At 35.9% G+C, this 12,983-nt stretch overlaps 1 protein-coding gene across 1 annotated transcript; it reads right to left on the reverse strand.

The window, feature by feature from the left end:
- Positions 1 to 6,014: 6,014 nt before the first annotated feature.
- LOC113239491 (antifreeze protein Maxi-like) lies at positions 6,015 to 9,749 on the reverse strand. Its single transcript, XM_026476522.1, has 5 exons — positions 9,303 to 9,749; positions 8,631 to 8,757; positions 8,203 to 8,368; positions 7,406 to 7,599; positions 6,015 to 6,650 (listed from the first exon to the last, which is right to left on the reverse strand). The coding sequence occupies exons 1-5, from the start codon at positions 9,318 to 9,320 to the stop codon at positions 6,478 to 6,480; spliced, it is 678 nt and encodes a 225-aa protein (XP_026332307.1). The 5' UTR covers positions 9,321 to 9,749; the 3' UTR covers positions 6,015 to 6,477.
- Positions 9,750 to 12,983: the final 3,234 nt, after the last annotated feature.

The following is a 12,983-nucleotide window of genomic DNA, read 5'->3' on the forward strand; positions in this document are numbered from 1 at the left end:
ATCTCGAAAGTAATTTTGAGAGGAAAATGTTTTTTCTTTTAAACCTAACTTAACTTAACCTAACCGAATCTAATCGCGTCTTTGCGATAAATATCCAACATATCCTGAAAGAACAACGGTTTCGTTATAATTCGGTTTTCGGTGTTAATGAAAATTCGAACAAACGTTATTTCGGAAAAAAAATTCGAGTTTGTGTCAGGTTACCAGTTTTAACCACTCTATGTCATTCCTATATCATATCTACTCATTTTTCCAAATGAATATCCTATTCCGGTAATTACTGATAATGACAACCATTGAAAACTTGCAACAATGAAATTTTTATTGTCTGTGCAAGAAATTTGCATATAATACTTAGTGGCTAGTCTAAGGGTCGTATTCCAGAACTCTACTCAATGCTCAAGTCAGGACTTGAGTATTGCAGTGAGCACTGAAAATCATACACAAGTCCTTGCCATTAGGGTCGTATTTCCAGTGCTTGTGTTTCCAGTGCAATCCTGACTTGAGCATTGAGTAGAGTTCTAGAATACGACACCAAGATATAATAATACTGACTGCACTCATGTTGCGCTCACTTTAATTCATATAAATAATAAAAAGAATTCTAAACCTTAGCGAGCGCATTATAAACCTTGTTGCAATGGGGTCAAGCTTCACTTAGCGTCTAAGTATTCAATCGACCCCGCCCTCACCCCTTTGATGAAATGATGCCAGAGGGAAACTAAACTTTAATGCATAGATATGTATACTCTTAGAATAATAACGCATAGAATGATAGTTTCATATCAAACGAACGGTCACAAGTGAGGCAAAAACCAAATTCATGTAGGCGTAAGCAACTTGTAACTACGCTCGTCGGCACGCACACAAATATACAAATAATAATGCCATGGAATAACATTTCCCTCAAAAGTGGGGAAATTGTATCTTGCTTAACTCATAATTAAGTTGAAGGTGCCTACAGATTTGCCCGACATTATCGATCAGGTGCCTACAGATGTGCTCGATTTTGTCGATCGTTACTGTCGATCGACAATGTCGATCAGGTGCCTACAGATATGCTCAGTTTTGTCGATGAAAAACGAATATAGCACTTATTTGTAAATCCAAGATGGTGGACACGATTTTTCAAAATATGCTATATGGGTATCCTTTTCGAGGTATTTGGGGATGCTCATTACGAATATGGCACTCATTTCTAAATCCAAGATGGCGGACACGAGTTTTCAAATAAATGCAATATGGGTATCATTTTCGAGGTACTTGGGGGTGCTCATTACGAATATGGCACTCATTTCTAAATCCAAGATGGCGAGCACGATTTTTTCAAAAAAATGCTATGTGGGTATCATTTTCGAGGTATTTGGGGATGCTCAATGTGAATATGGCACTATTTGTAAATCCAAGATGGCGGGCACGATTTTTCAAATAATGGCAAGTTGGGTATCGTTTTCGAGGTATTTGGGGGTGCACATTACGAATATTGCTTTTGTTTGAACTGTCGTGTTTGCCATCTTGGATTTAGAAATGAGTGCCATATTTGTATTGAACATTCCCAAACATCTCGAAAACGATACCCAACTTGCCATTATTCGAAAAATCGCGCCCACCATCTTGGATTTAGAAATAAGTGCCATATTCGAAACCTAAAACCGAAAATGCCATAAGCAAACATTAAAGAAAATAACTGTTAAAATAGATTAAAAAATCGCTTAATGCCCCCCTTTTAAGAAAATAAAATATTTCAATATAAAATATTTCGCTTGAGTTACGAAAAGAAAGACATATAATAAGCTATCAAAGTTGTACTGGTGGTGCCAACACTATAGTAGAAACAAATATATACTGTAAATTTAAATTAAATTTGCAATATGTGCTCCAATTCAAATAAAATTAAAATAAATAATTATTCAATAAAGCACGAACGCAGAGCCGTTAAAAGTATTATAAAATAATTAAGTGTCCCAATCACTTACAGGAGTTAACGAAAACATTTAATGTTTATTCAAGTAAATATTAGTTCAAGATGCGCAAATAAATCGAAATTACCAGGCACCACTAAAATTTACGTAATATAATTATTTTGATACAGAATAGCAAAATGAGGAGAAAAAAAAATTCGTTACTTTGCAACACTTTCGTATCTTGTTGCCGCGAAATTATTTTTCTGTTTTAGTGAATAATTACATAAAAATATGAGTTGAAACGCATTACTTACTTGTGAATGTGATGTTAGTGTCTATTTTATGTTTGTCTGTTCTATTTTTACACCCATTTACCGCACATTTCGTCATTTTTAGCAAACAATTTTGGAGCTGTTCGCGTTGCAATTTGACCTTGAGCACTAACAGCCCGCACGCTCCTGGGAGCCCGTTGGGAAGCCTTTAACTTGCCTCACTTAGCGTGTGCGGGCTAGGTTTCTATGCGTTATTATTCTAAGTGTATACTCTACATACTCTGGCTAGCTTACATAATCATGCGAATTGTACGAAATAGTATTATTCGTAGTATCGTTGCGTAATGCTGGTTCGTAAAGTCGAGTACCGTGTGTCTCGTACCTAAATAATAGGTACGAGATTTTAAAACTTAATTATGTAATTATTGCACACATTACTATATCTATGAGTATATTAAAATAATTAAACATATCCAATATATGTACTTATTTGTTAATTAGCCACGACAACGAACGAAAGTCAAACAAACGTTACGAAAAAAAAGATAGAATATAAATATGTCCGTGATTTTTCAACCAATCAGGAGGCATTGGAGCGGTTGTCTAGCGTCATATTCGATATTATAAATTGTTTTAAAATATTTCTTTTCTACCAAATGGTTACGTTTTCGTACATGTTTTAATAATTTGAATATGAATAATTTCACAAATATGGGATGTTATTCTATTCAGGAACACAGTGACGCGTTACCTTTTAATGCGTCACAAAACTCTTTTCTTTTTTTTAAACTCATTATAGCCCTGTGCTCAGAAATTTATCGAAAATTGTTCAGTTCTAGAGGATGAAGGTTCTAGCGAATACCATAGACAACAGAATTTTGATTCAGAAATAAAAAGAGCGCCTTTGCGATATGGTTTATTCTATAAATGGTTAATGCTCTAAGGGTTTTTTTCCATCCTCTAGGGGGTTTATGAAATTATAATTCACCTAGAGTACAGGAGTAGAAAAAGATACTTAATTATGTGAGTTTTCGGACTAAAAAGCATAAATTAAATCGCTCATTTAGTGCAACATTGACTTAATTGCAATTTTGGCATAATTGAATTAAGACTTAATTAATTACATATTAACATCCTTTATCCAAATTTGCCAAAATTACAATTACATCAATGTAGCACCAAATAAGCGAAATGTGAATACGTTTATTGCAGACCATTTGTTGACCGCGAGTTTAGAATTCTCGTCTTTGTATAGGGTACCTGCTAAATGTTATTCAACAAACAACAAACTATATAAAAATTTCAAAATTTATCGTAATTTATTGTGCATTGTTAAAATTACTTATTGGCGGAAAGTTTGAAACTTTTAAACTTTTTAAAACTATCATATACTGATAACTTACCGTAACGATCAGTTAATATTTAATTTTAATATCACTATCTAAGTAAATAAATACACAGCATAGTCTGAATTATTGTATGTACGTACGCTTAATTTTATTTAGAAACTTGAAACACTGTAACTACTATTGTTAATTACGCATAATTATGCTTATAATTTTAGATAAAGGTGTCGAAAAAATCTATAGAACTGCTTAACCATGTTATCTTAAGACAGTTTTGATTAGAAAACGCGTAGCATTTAAAATATGCTAAAAACTTTCATTGTTCTCTTCGTCTAGAGGAGTTAATGAAATTTGACTCGTACGTCGTAGCGTCCCTTGAAACCACTTATAGTTTCAGCCTCAACTATTATGCGTACATCTTTTATAGGCCTTAAGCGCGTTGACGATAAGCTTTACGTAACATTACGTAGCATGTAAAGACCGCGACCAAATTTAAATTAGGGGTTGAATAATTTCGGCACACCCATTTCCCTTCACCGTGTTTTTTGGTACGCTACATCAGTAATTAATTCATGCATAATATTTATTTTATTTTCTCTTACCTTAAGTTCAGTAATAGTTTTACAGGTAGTTTGTATCACTTTAGTTATCACATCGTAATTTTTTAAGAATAACTCGTATCATGTACGATGTACAGTTGTCTACAGAATACTACAGAGTGTGAAGCTGGGTGGGTACGTCAGATGGAGCCTCATCTTATGTTGCGTGGTGACCGCGCATGCGTACTTGGCTAACAATTTGGGTAAAGACAGAGCATTCTAAGTCATTATATAATGTTGACGCCCTAAAAGTTTACCTCTTTTTAGACACTACGACGACATATAGAAAATATAATTTCTCGATTGACGTGAAACCGTGGCAAGTTCTGTGTTCGTCACCGTTCTCATTGGTCGCGCTGCATTTTCACATCCTCCTCGTGTTCATTACGATCGAACTAGATATTTGGCGCCATAGTACAAACGAATTCAAGAGAATGTGCACTACTTGCTTAACCTAATACAATTAATTGAAATGACATCAGATTTGTATAAACTAATTCACGAGTTCACGTAATCTCAGTAACTAAATTGGTAGGTAATTAAAAATACATGTCGTCGGTGTTTTGTAGAAAAGGCAAAAGCGCCATTTAAAAAAAATCAAGGGAGTGTTTTAGGTTTTAACGAATGTTTTAAAATATTTACGTCCAGTATTAAAATAAAATTTTAGTATTAATTAAGTTTACGTTTTAAAACTGAATTTAAAACAGCACGTAAATATCTTAAAACAGTGGTTAAAACTAAAATAAGCTCCTCTGGAAAAATTATCGAAATGGCGCTTTCGCCTTTTCTACGTAACACCGATGATATTTAATTATACTATCATGAACACGTACCTAGTTATCAAATAGTCATGGTCATATTAACCGCCGCTTTTAAATGAGTATAAGTATTTTCAGTCTACAATCTTTTCAATTAACGCACACACTCTCAACACTATATACTAAATCTATGCACTCAACATAGCCCCGCACTAGGGAAACCCTGTATTGCGAGTGCCATGGACACACACAAAGATAACTGCAAATTACACCCAAACTCACTAGAGAATTAAATGTAGGTTACACAAATATTTCTCCCGACCCGGGAATCGGACCTGGGACCTCTGTGTGGTAGTCCGGCATGGTAGCCGTTCGGCCACAAAGGTATTAACTTTATTGTTATCTCAAATTGAATTTTTATCTTATTTAGTCTCTTTAATCATCAATAATAAATCCCAATTTCTTGAAACTATAATATACTATTATATACTAAATACCACAGAATGTTTCAATAATTGGATTATTTGGTATATAAAAATTAAAAAAAAAACGTACACAATATCATATCAAAAACGAAAACATTATGATATACGGATCACTTACGTAAAAGCAGTAGTACTAAACAAAAAAATTCTTATTCAACATTTTATTCATGATTAATCATAACTCGTATAAAAACTAAGTCCACTATAAATCATAATTAAATTACACGTTTCTGTTAACATTATGCTCAAATATTATAATCACACATAAATGAAGAGCTAAAAAAGAAGAAAATTGAGAAAATAAAACCACTTATTACGTACATATTCGCATTCAAATTATACACAATCTAATTATGGTAAAAGCAACTCTATATTTTATTTATATATAGTTTATTTATATGTTGGCCTGAATAATAGCTATACCTATATCCTTCACAATAATAATATTACCTGCCCCTCTCTTTCCTCAGTTATCTTCGCACTTTTTGAGAATAAATATTTGTAATAACTTGGTAAAGCCACTTACACAAATACATTCAAATTTCGAATATCTCTGAAAAACAAAACAATTCGATTCGACCTCAATTCTAATATCAGTTGAGATAAAGTTTTATTCGAAATAAAATGTCAATAGCAAACAATTTTGACAAATTTCACACGTTACTTGATATCGAACGATATGATAGTCGGGGCCGACTCTAGTTTGTCAATGAATTAAATAAAAAGTACGGTCACACATGACATGCGTGAGAAAAGTTTTTATTTGCCGCTATTTCGCCGGGTCGTAACATGCGGCTCCTGAACACATCCTAGAGAGCTTATATAATATGTGTGTATATATAAAGCAGTGTATGTAAATGTATATAATTATGCATTAAAACACTCGTGTGATGTTTTTATGAAACCAATACTCGTGTTTAAATGCCTTTCATTATGTAACAGTCACATAAACTACTATTTTAGTTTCGATGGCTCATAAAATATTCTTAGATGGTTTTCTATATTACTCATGGATCGAAATCTCAGCATGGCTAGGACAAAACATGTTTCGTGCATTATCTGAGTCTATATCTAGCTATGTTAGACACGCAAGTTCCTAGTAATTTTAAGAATCTAAGACCAAGCCCATGGGCCAGAGGCAGGTGACCACACTGGCCATGGAGCTGGCTTCCACGGCGCTGCGGGGCGAAGCGCGGCTGCAGCGAGGGAGGCCGCATGCTGCGCGGCCCCTGCTGCGCCTGCTGCCCCAGAGCTCTGCAGCACTGACAGCTTCAGAGCTTCGATATCTGAACAAAAGAAAGACGGTTATTTTATGCAACAATGAAGCACAGACCAAATCAAGAAAAATCATTGCTCTGAACTCTTTCGCTGTGATGGTATTACAAATTCTAAGCTCATTCGTCAAATAGGCATGTTATAAGTTTGAGAGTTATAAGTTTAGTACTGCAATCTAACCTATTTCTGCCGTCAAGAAGTAATGTAAGCATAACTGCGTTCCGGTTTGGTAGGGTGAGGGCTGGTGAAATTACCGGCGCATGGGACTTGTCAACTTATGTCTCAGGGTGACGGGTGCAGTGGCAGTGCCCCTATAATCTTTGCGATTTAAACTGCAACTAATAATAATAATAATAATAATAAAAATAACGCACACACTGTGTCGCGGGTGCCATGGACACACACATAGACAACCATAAATTACACCCAAACTCACGAGAGAAATAAATGTAGGCCATACAAATGTTTCTCCCGGCCCCGGAATCGAACCTAGGACCTCTGCGTGGCAGCCCGGCATGGTAACCGTTCGACCACCGAGGCAGTTGTCTTGGATAGGCGTGTCGCTTACCACCAGGCACACAACTCGTTCGACCCTTCACTTGGTATTATAAAAAAATAAGAATCATTACCAGTTATGTCTGTTTCCTCCATGGTATGGAACTTATTTGCAAAGGGTATTTTGTTTGAAAGTTGCAGTTTGAGGTCTGCAGTTTGATTAAAATGAAGATGACCGAGTTTTAACCTACAGTATGTGACTTAAAGTTACCAGCATTCTGCAGTCTAGTAGCTTGGTTATGCGCAGCGCGTTGTATAGCCCGGGCAGCAGCGGCTTCCCGCGCGGCTGCGACTTTCTGTGCGGCTGCAGCGCGGGCCTTTGCGCCCGCTAACTGCGCTTGGGCATGCACGGCGGCCTGTGCAGCAGCCAGCGCGTGCGCGCGCGCGTGCCGCGCTGCCTCCTCACTGGACAACGCGTAACATATTAAACGATTAACTCTTAGATAAGAGGCAGAATTAGTGGAATTCACAACGCTAAAAGCAAATGTGGCCTAATTATAATTGACGTAGGTGTACATCACGTACATACTTACTATTCGCATTATGCATTTTTCTACAAATAACACTGCTGATAACATCTTTTGTAATAGCAGGTATGCGTTTGAATTTGGCCCGCTACGCCGACTTTGAGTACGTGCCAAAAGCTAAGTGGGGAAATGGAAATAGTTCCAACTGATGAATGAGTAGTAGTAGAGTAGAGCGGACGGTACTATTTAGTTACATTATGAACTCGCTAAGCAAGACTTAGAAACGTTTTACTCTCGCGAAGTACTCATACTTTAATATCAAACACAGAGACGTGAATTGTTTCGCGTGACATTAGTGACTGGTGAGTGGTGAGCAGGATAACCAACAATAGGATAAGCACAACAACCGCCGAGCATTCTAGTATAAGTCACGCTTTATCATAGTAAGTTCCTAATTGAACATCGTACGAACTTTTGGGTATTTGGTCGTAGACCAGTTTTCGCCACATTTCTTTTGTAATAGCAAACTCATGAAAGTAACCTTTTATGGGCTGCATGAGCAGCAGCAGCCTCCTTAGCAGCGGCAATGCTTTGCTGCTCGAGAGCCGCGTGCTTCGCTGCAGCAACTTGGTCCTGGGCAGCCATGACAGCACGAGCTGCCGCTTTCGCCGCAGCCACTGCCCCTGCTACGTCTGAGCTGGAATCTGCTGTATATAATGAACATATACATGTATCATATACATTTTTTTATAATGCTAAGTGATGCAACGAACACGTCTTGTGTCTGGTGATAAGCGACACGCCTGTAACTCATAAAGAACTGAGGAGCATTGCCAGTGCGCACGCGCACCTGATACCCGACTTCTTCGCCCCGTCACTTGGTAACATTAAGAAAAATCAAATGTGTAATTAACCAACACTCTGAATATTTTTTGTCACACGAGCATATCAGAAGCGAGCACAACTTACCTTGATCAGGCGCCTGCCAAAGCACGTGGTCCTGAGCCAAAGCGGCCAGTGCCGCGTCCCAAGGCGTAGCGCTTCTCTTCTCTTGAGTTCCTCCATTGACAACGGTCATCAAGGCCAAAGTCAAGATCTGAATATGATTTAAGAAGATTAAAAACGGTTCCACAGAATTGTATTTGTTAGTGCTCCAGCTGGACAATATCGAGTACTATATCTATCGTATTATGTACTCCAAATGTTGTTTTGCAAGATGTACAGGACTTACTTCTTGTATGAGCTGCTCCATGACTTGCAAAAGAGCTGATGTTTATAAGCTTTGTGTAGGATAAATAAACATAACTAAGTCGTCATGAATTTAAGCGTGTGTATTTTCAATTTAAATTTTTATATACATATTAAATCTCATAAGCTGCCGACGGTTATTGTTTTTTTCCAAGGGGAGGTTAGCCATTCTGCCATCCACTAACTAAAACGCGGCAAAGTGACAAATGGTCAAATATCCGTTTTAAATAGAAAAAGACAGAGCACAGAATTCTCTCTTAAAACAGTTAATATACTGGGTTAAGATTTTTGATGGCATCTCAAAAATATAGACCACATTTTAGCTAACAGACGTTGCATTGTCTACCACAATAGACTTCGCGTCTTCGAAGAGCTAAGTTGTGATACACTTACCAATACTTTGTGAGCCATCTTGTTTATTTTTTGGTGGCTGTTTTCTGTTTGGATCTACCCACTACAGTGGTCCTTAACGGTGGACATCGGATGTTTTATATGTTAGTACACGGAAGATTAAGCTCGCAACAATAAGTGGTATTATAGAAAGGGATTGAACTAGCCATAGAAATAATTGCGCAGCTGACAAAAACTAGCTGTGTACTATCACTTCCCTTTCGATGGGATTATTGCAGAGCGTAGTACGACAAACTCACGATATAAGAGAGGCTTGGAAACAATATTATTACGTCATACCGTGTTTTCTTACGAGTTACTTGCATTGCCAGGTCAATAATAATTTGGGACACCGTAGACACATTTATGTATATTCCAATAACAATCCCGTTCTTCTACTACTAGATTGAACCTACGTAACAGATTAAGTCGTCTACGGATTTCTTTATATACGTTTACTATTCCTACAGATGCAACGCAATTGTATCTACTTGAGTTCTATAAGGCACATATTAAAATTCTATCTCCTTATACAATTACAAAATAATCCTATAATATTATGAGACTAAAAAGTGTTTTACCACTGTTTATGTCACAACGACTTGAATTTATTTTTCTTTCGTAGTTTTTTATTATCAACTCCTTTAAACACTAAAGTGGTATAATACCTACCCTATAAACCATGAAGGTATCGTAGTAATATCGAGTGGAAATTTTGCAATGCCGCTGTGAATTTTTGAATTATGTCGTGATTATACCTCTCTGTCTAGTATAACACAGGTTATCAAGCGCCTTAACAAAGCTGACGTCCTCCATTGATTCCTATTTACTCAAATACATGTGGCGATAGTTGCCGTAGCATCGTGATTACGTTGACGGGCTGAGATGGAATCTCTATCACTTTCGATAATTAATTAGCGACGTAGACAAACACTCAATCAGGCCAATGAATAGTATACCTAATTAGATTGACTTTACGTGCTCAGCAAATAATTGCAAGATAATATATCGATTTGTATAGATAGTAGGTAAACGTGGAACAATATACATCTACGATATATTACAAATATCGAAAGTATAAAGTTTTCAAATTACTCAGGAACCAATTAATAAAAAAAATAACAACTCGACAACGGTGACAGATTCATTTTTAAACCCACTTCAAAACAGGAGGAGTTCTCAATTCGACTGTATTTTATGTGTAACATTTGCGAATCGGTTTCGATGTTTCTTTTTTTTGTTGGATAGAGGGTACCTCAGTGGTGGTCCCATTAAAATCCCATTGAAGTCTATATTCTTGATCTAAGGGTGGGAAATTAGTGTAAGAAACTGATTTATTGAATTTCACGGCAAGTGTTCCGTTAAACGATTTCAATGAAATTTAGCATATAAATATAATAAGTGTGTGGATTGAGTGAGCACCCTCTGAAAGAAGTTTAAAATATATTAGTAATTTAGTCAAAGTTCTAAAATAATTGTAGAAACCAATCTTTCTATTTGTAAAAAGATAAAACAAAAGATAAATAACCTAATAGGTGCTCAGTACTCACAGAGAGCCAGTCAGATCTAGAAAAGTATTAATTTTGCATGCAATATTCGTGTACTAGTTTTTAGTAATAGTTTTGTCAAATTTTACAGATCGATTAGTGCCTTGGGTACTCACTCAATCCGCACACACGTAAATGTACGAATTCTAACAAAAAATAAAATTGTGACGTAGAGCTGATCCAATTATGGAAATGTCAGACAGATGGTCAGAGGAACTCCACAACAGTATATAATAGCAGCTACATAGTGTTTGGACTCATGTAAGAGAACGACTTCCATACGCGTTTCAGTTAACTTTGAAGAACCGCTGCTGTAACGAACACAATCACATCGAAGCAAACGATGGATATCGGTTTTTTTTTTTAATAAAAAAGTTGAAATAATCCAAATTGATTATAGAAATGTTTTAGCGGAGACGCAATAACATAAGTAGAAATAGAGACGAAATGTCATTTAATTTGTTTGAGAGCTGTTCTGTTAAAAAATTACATATTAAATATTTAATTACCGATGAAATGTGATTCCGTTTGTTTTGTAATTAGATGTTTTGCTGTTTTCCCACACCACCGAATGGAAAAGCCTCCATCATTAGAGATAATAGTATCTTTATTACAATAAATACAGAATATTTTTGGAATATACGAAGACATACACACAGGTCAGTTGTTGGCGCTGTACTATTTCAGCTTTCTAATTTGTGATTTCAGTGCGAACGAGAGTTGGTATTTAAAAGTGATATAAGGCCCATTTGCCTGATGTGTTGCCAGGGATGGAAGGCCCTTATTTCGTCTCTATTTCTGGTTATATAATTGATGCACAATAATCACAAATACAAAGTAGAAATGTTATTAAAAACTTTTGTCTTCACCTTGTTCTTTTTCTTCCTTAATTGATACCAAATGTCAGTTATAACACGCAAACTGCGTTTATAACTTAGACTAATAATTACCAAAAATCATTGTTGTAAACTGTATTTATTTCTAATTTTTGCTATTTATGTCTTGAATATATTTTATATTGTTTACTACAAAACTGATGTTGGCGCTGGCCCAGTGGCTACTATTAAGGCGAATAATAATTAATCGGCTCTACCAACGATATTTATGTTTGTACTAGCGACTCTGGGCTTAAGCAATTAATTACTCTTATCAAGGGACTCATCCCGGTGCAGAATGATGTCACGGCATGCAGGCAGAATGTTAAATGAGCCATGTTCGTTTACTATGATTTACCATCGTGATGGAGTTGGAATGATTAGCTAATGTAATACTGCATACAAAATAAGTTCCTGATGCCCACCAAAAAAATGTCATTTTAAAGTGTCGATCAAGACTTGATCAAAACAATTGTTCAAGACAGGTAACGTATCGTTAATGCCCATGATTGCTATTTGCTTCCCAAATAATCCATTAAATTGATAAGCCACTACATCTTAATCTCCTAATAAAGTCTTCTTTGGCAATTTACTTGCGGTTTTTTTCTATTTATTTTGTCGTTTACGTAAAGTTGTGAATTAGTTTTTATTACGTCTTCGCAATGATAATCGTATGTAATTAACACATTTAGTAAATTGCTGATGGTAGGCACTATATTGCTCACAATATACTTATGCTTTAATAGTTACAGAACTAGATATTAAGAATTATGAAAGTACGACGAATAGAAGCGATTGGTAGAAGAAACATAAAAAATGAGGTGAGTGAATGAAAAGTGAATACCTACTATAAAAAAATGGATGTACGCTAATTGTAAAGTTTTCAATGCTCTGGAAAACTTTGAATGAAAAATGAGGCACCTCGTAAATGTACCATTACAAGAACATTGAAGCTACGTTTAATCTCTAAAAAGCAATCGTTAAACCGTATAGAGGGAGATAATAATAAATGTAAAATTTTTCGTAAAAAAAAATTCCCTCAAAAGTTCGTGGAATTACATCTGTTTGCAAATTTTTATTGAAATCGGTTACCAGAAAGTGCGCGAAATCAGAATCATCGCCTAGTTTCCCACACATAGAGGGAGGACATTTTCTTTAAATTTAAATGGGATCAATACTGAGGCACCCTCTTTTCAATGAAAAAGAATCATCAAAACACACACACACACACACACACACACACACACACACACACACACACA

This window comes from Hyposmocoma kahamanoa, unplaced genomic scaffold (genome assembly GCF_003589595.1).
Source record: "Hyposmocoma kahamanoa isolate Upper Pololo Valley unplaced genomic scaffold, ASM358959v1 99879, whole genome shotgun sequence".
NCBI lineage: Eukaryota > Metazoa > Arthropoda > Insecta > Lepidoptera > Cosmopterigidae > Hyposmocoma > Hyposmocoma kahamanoa.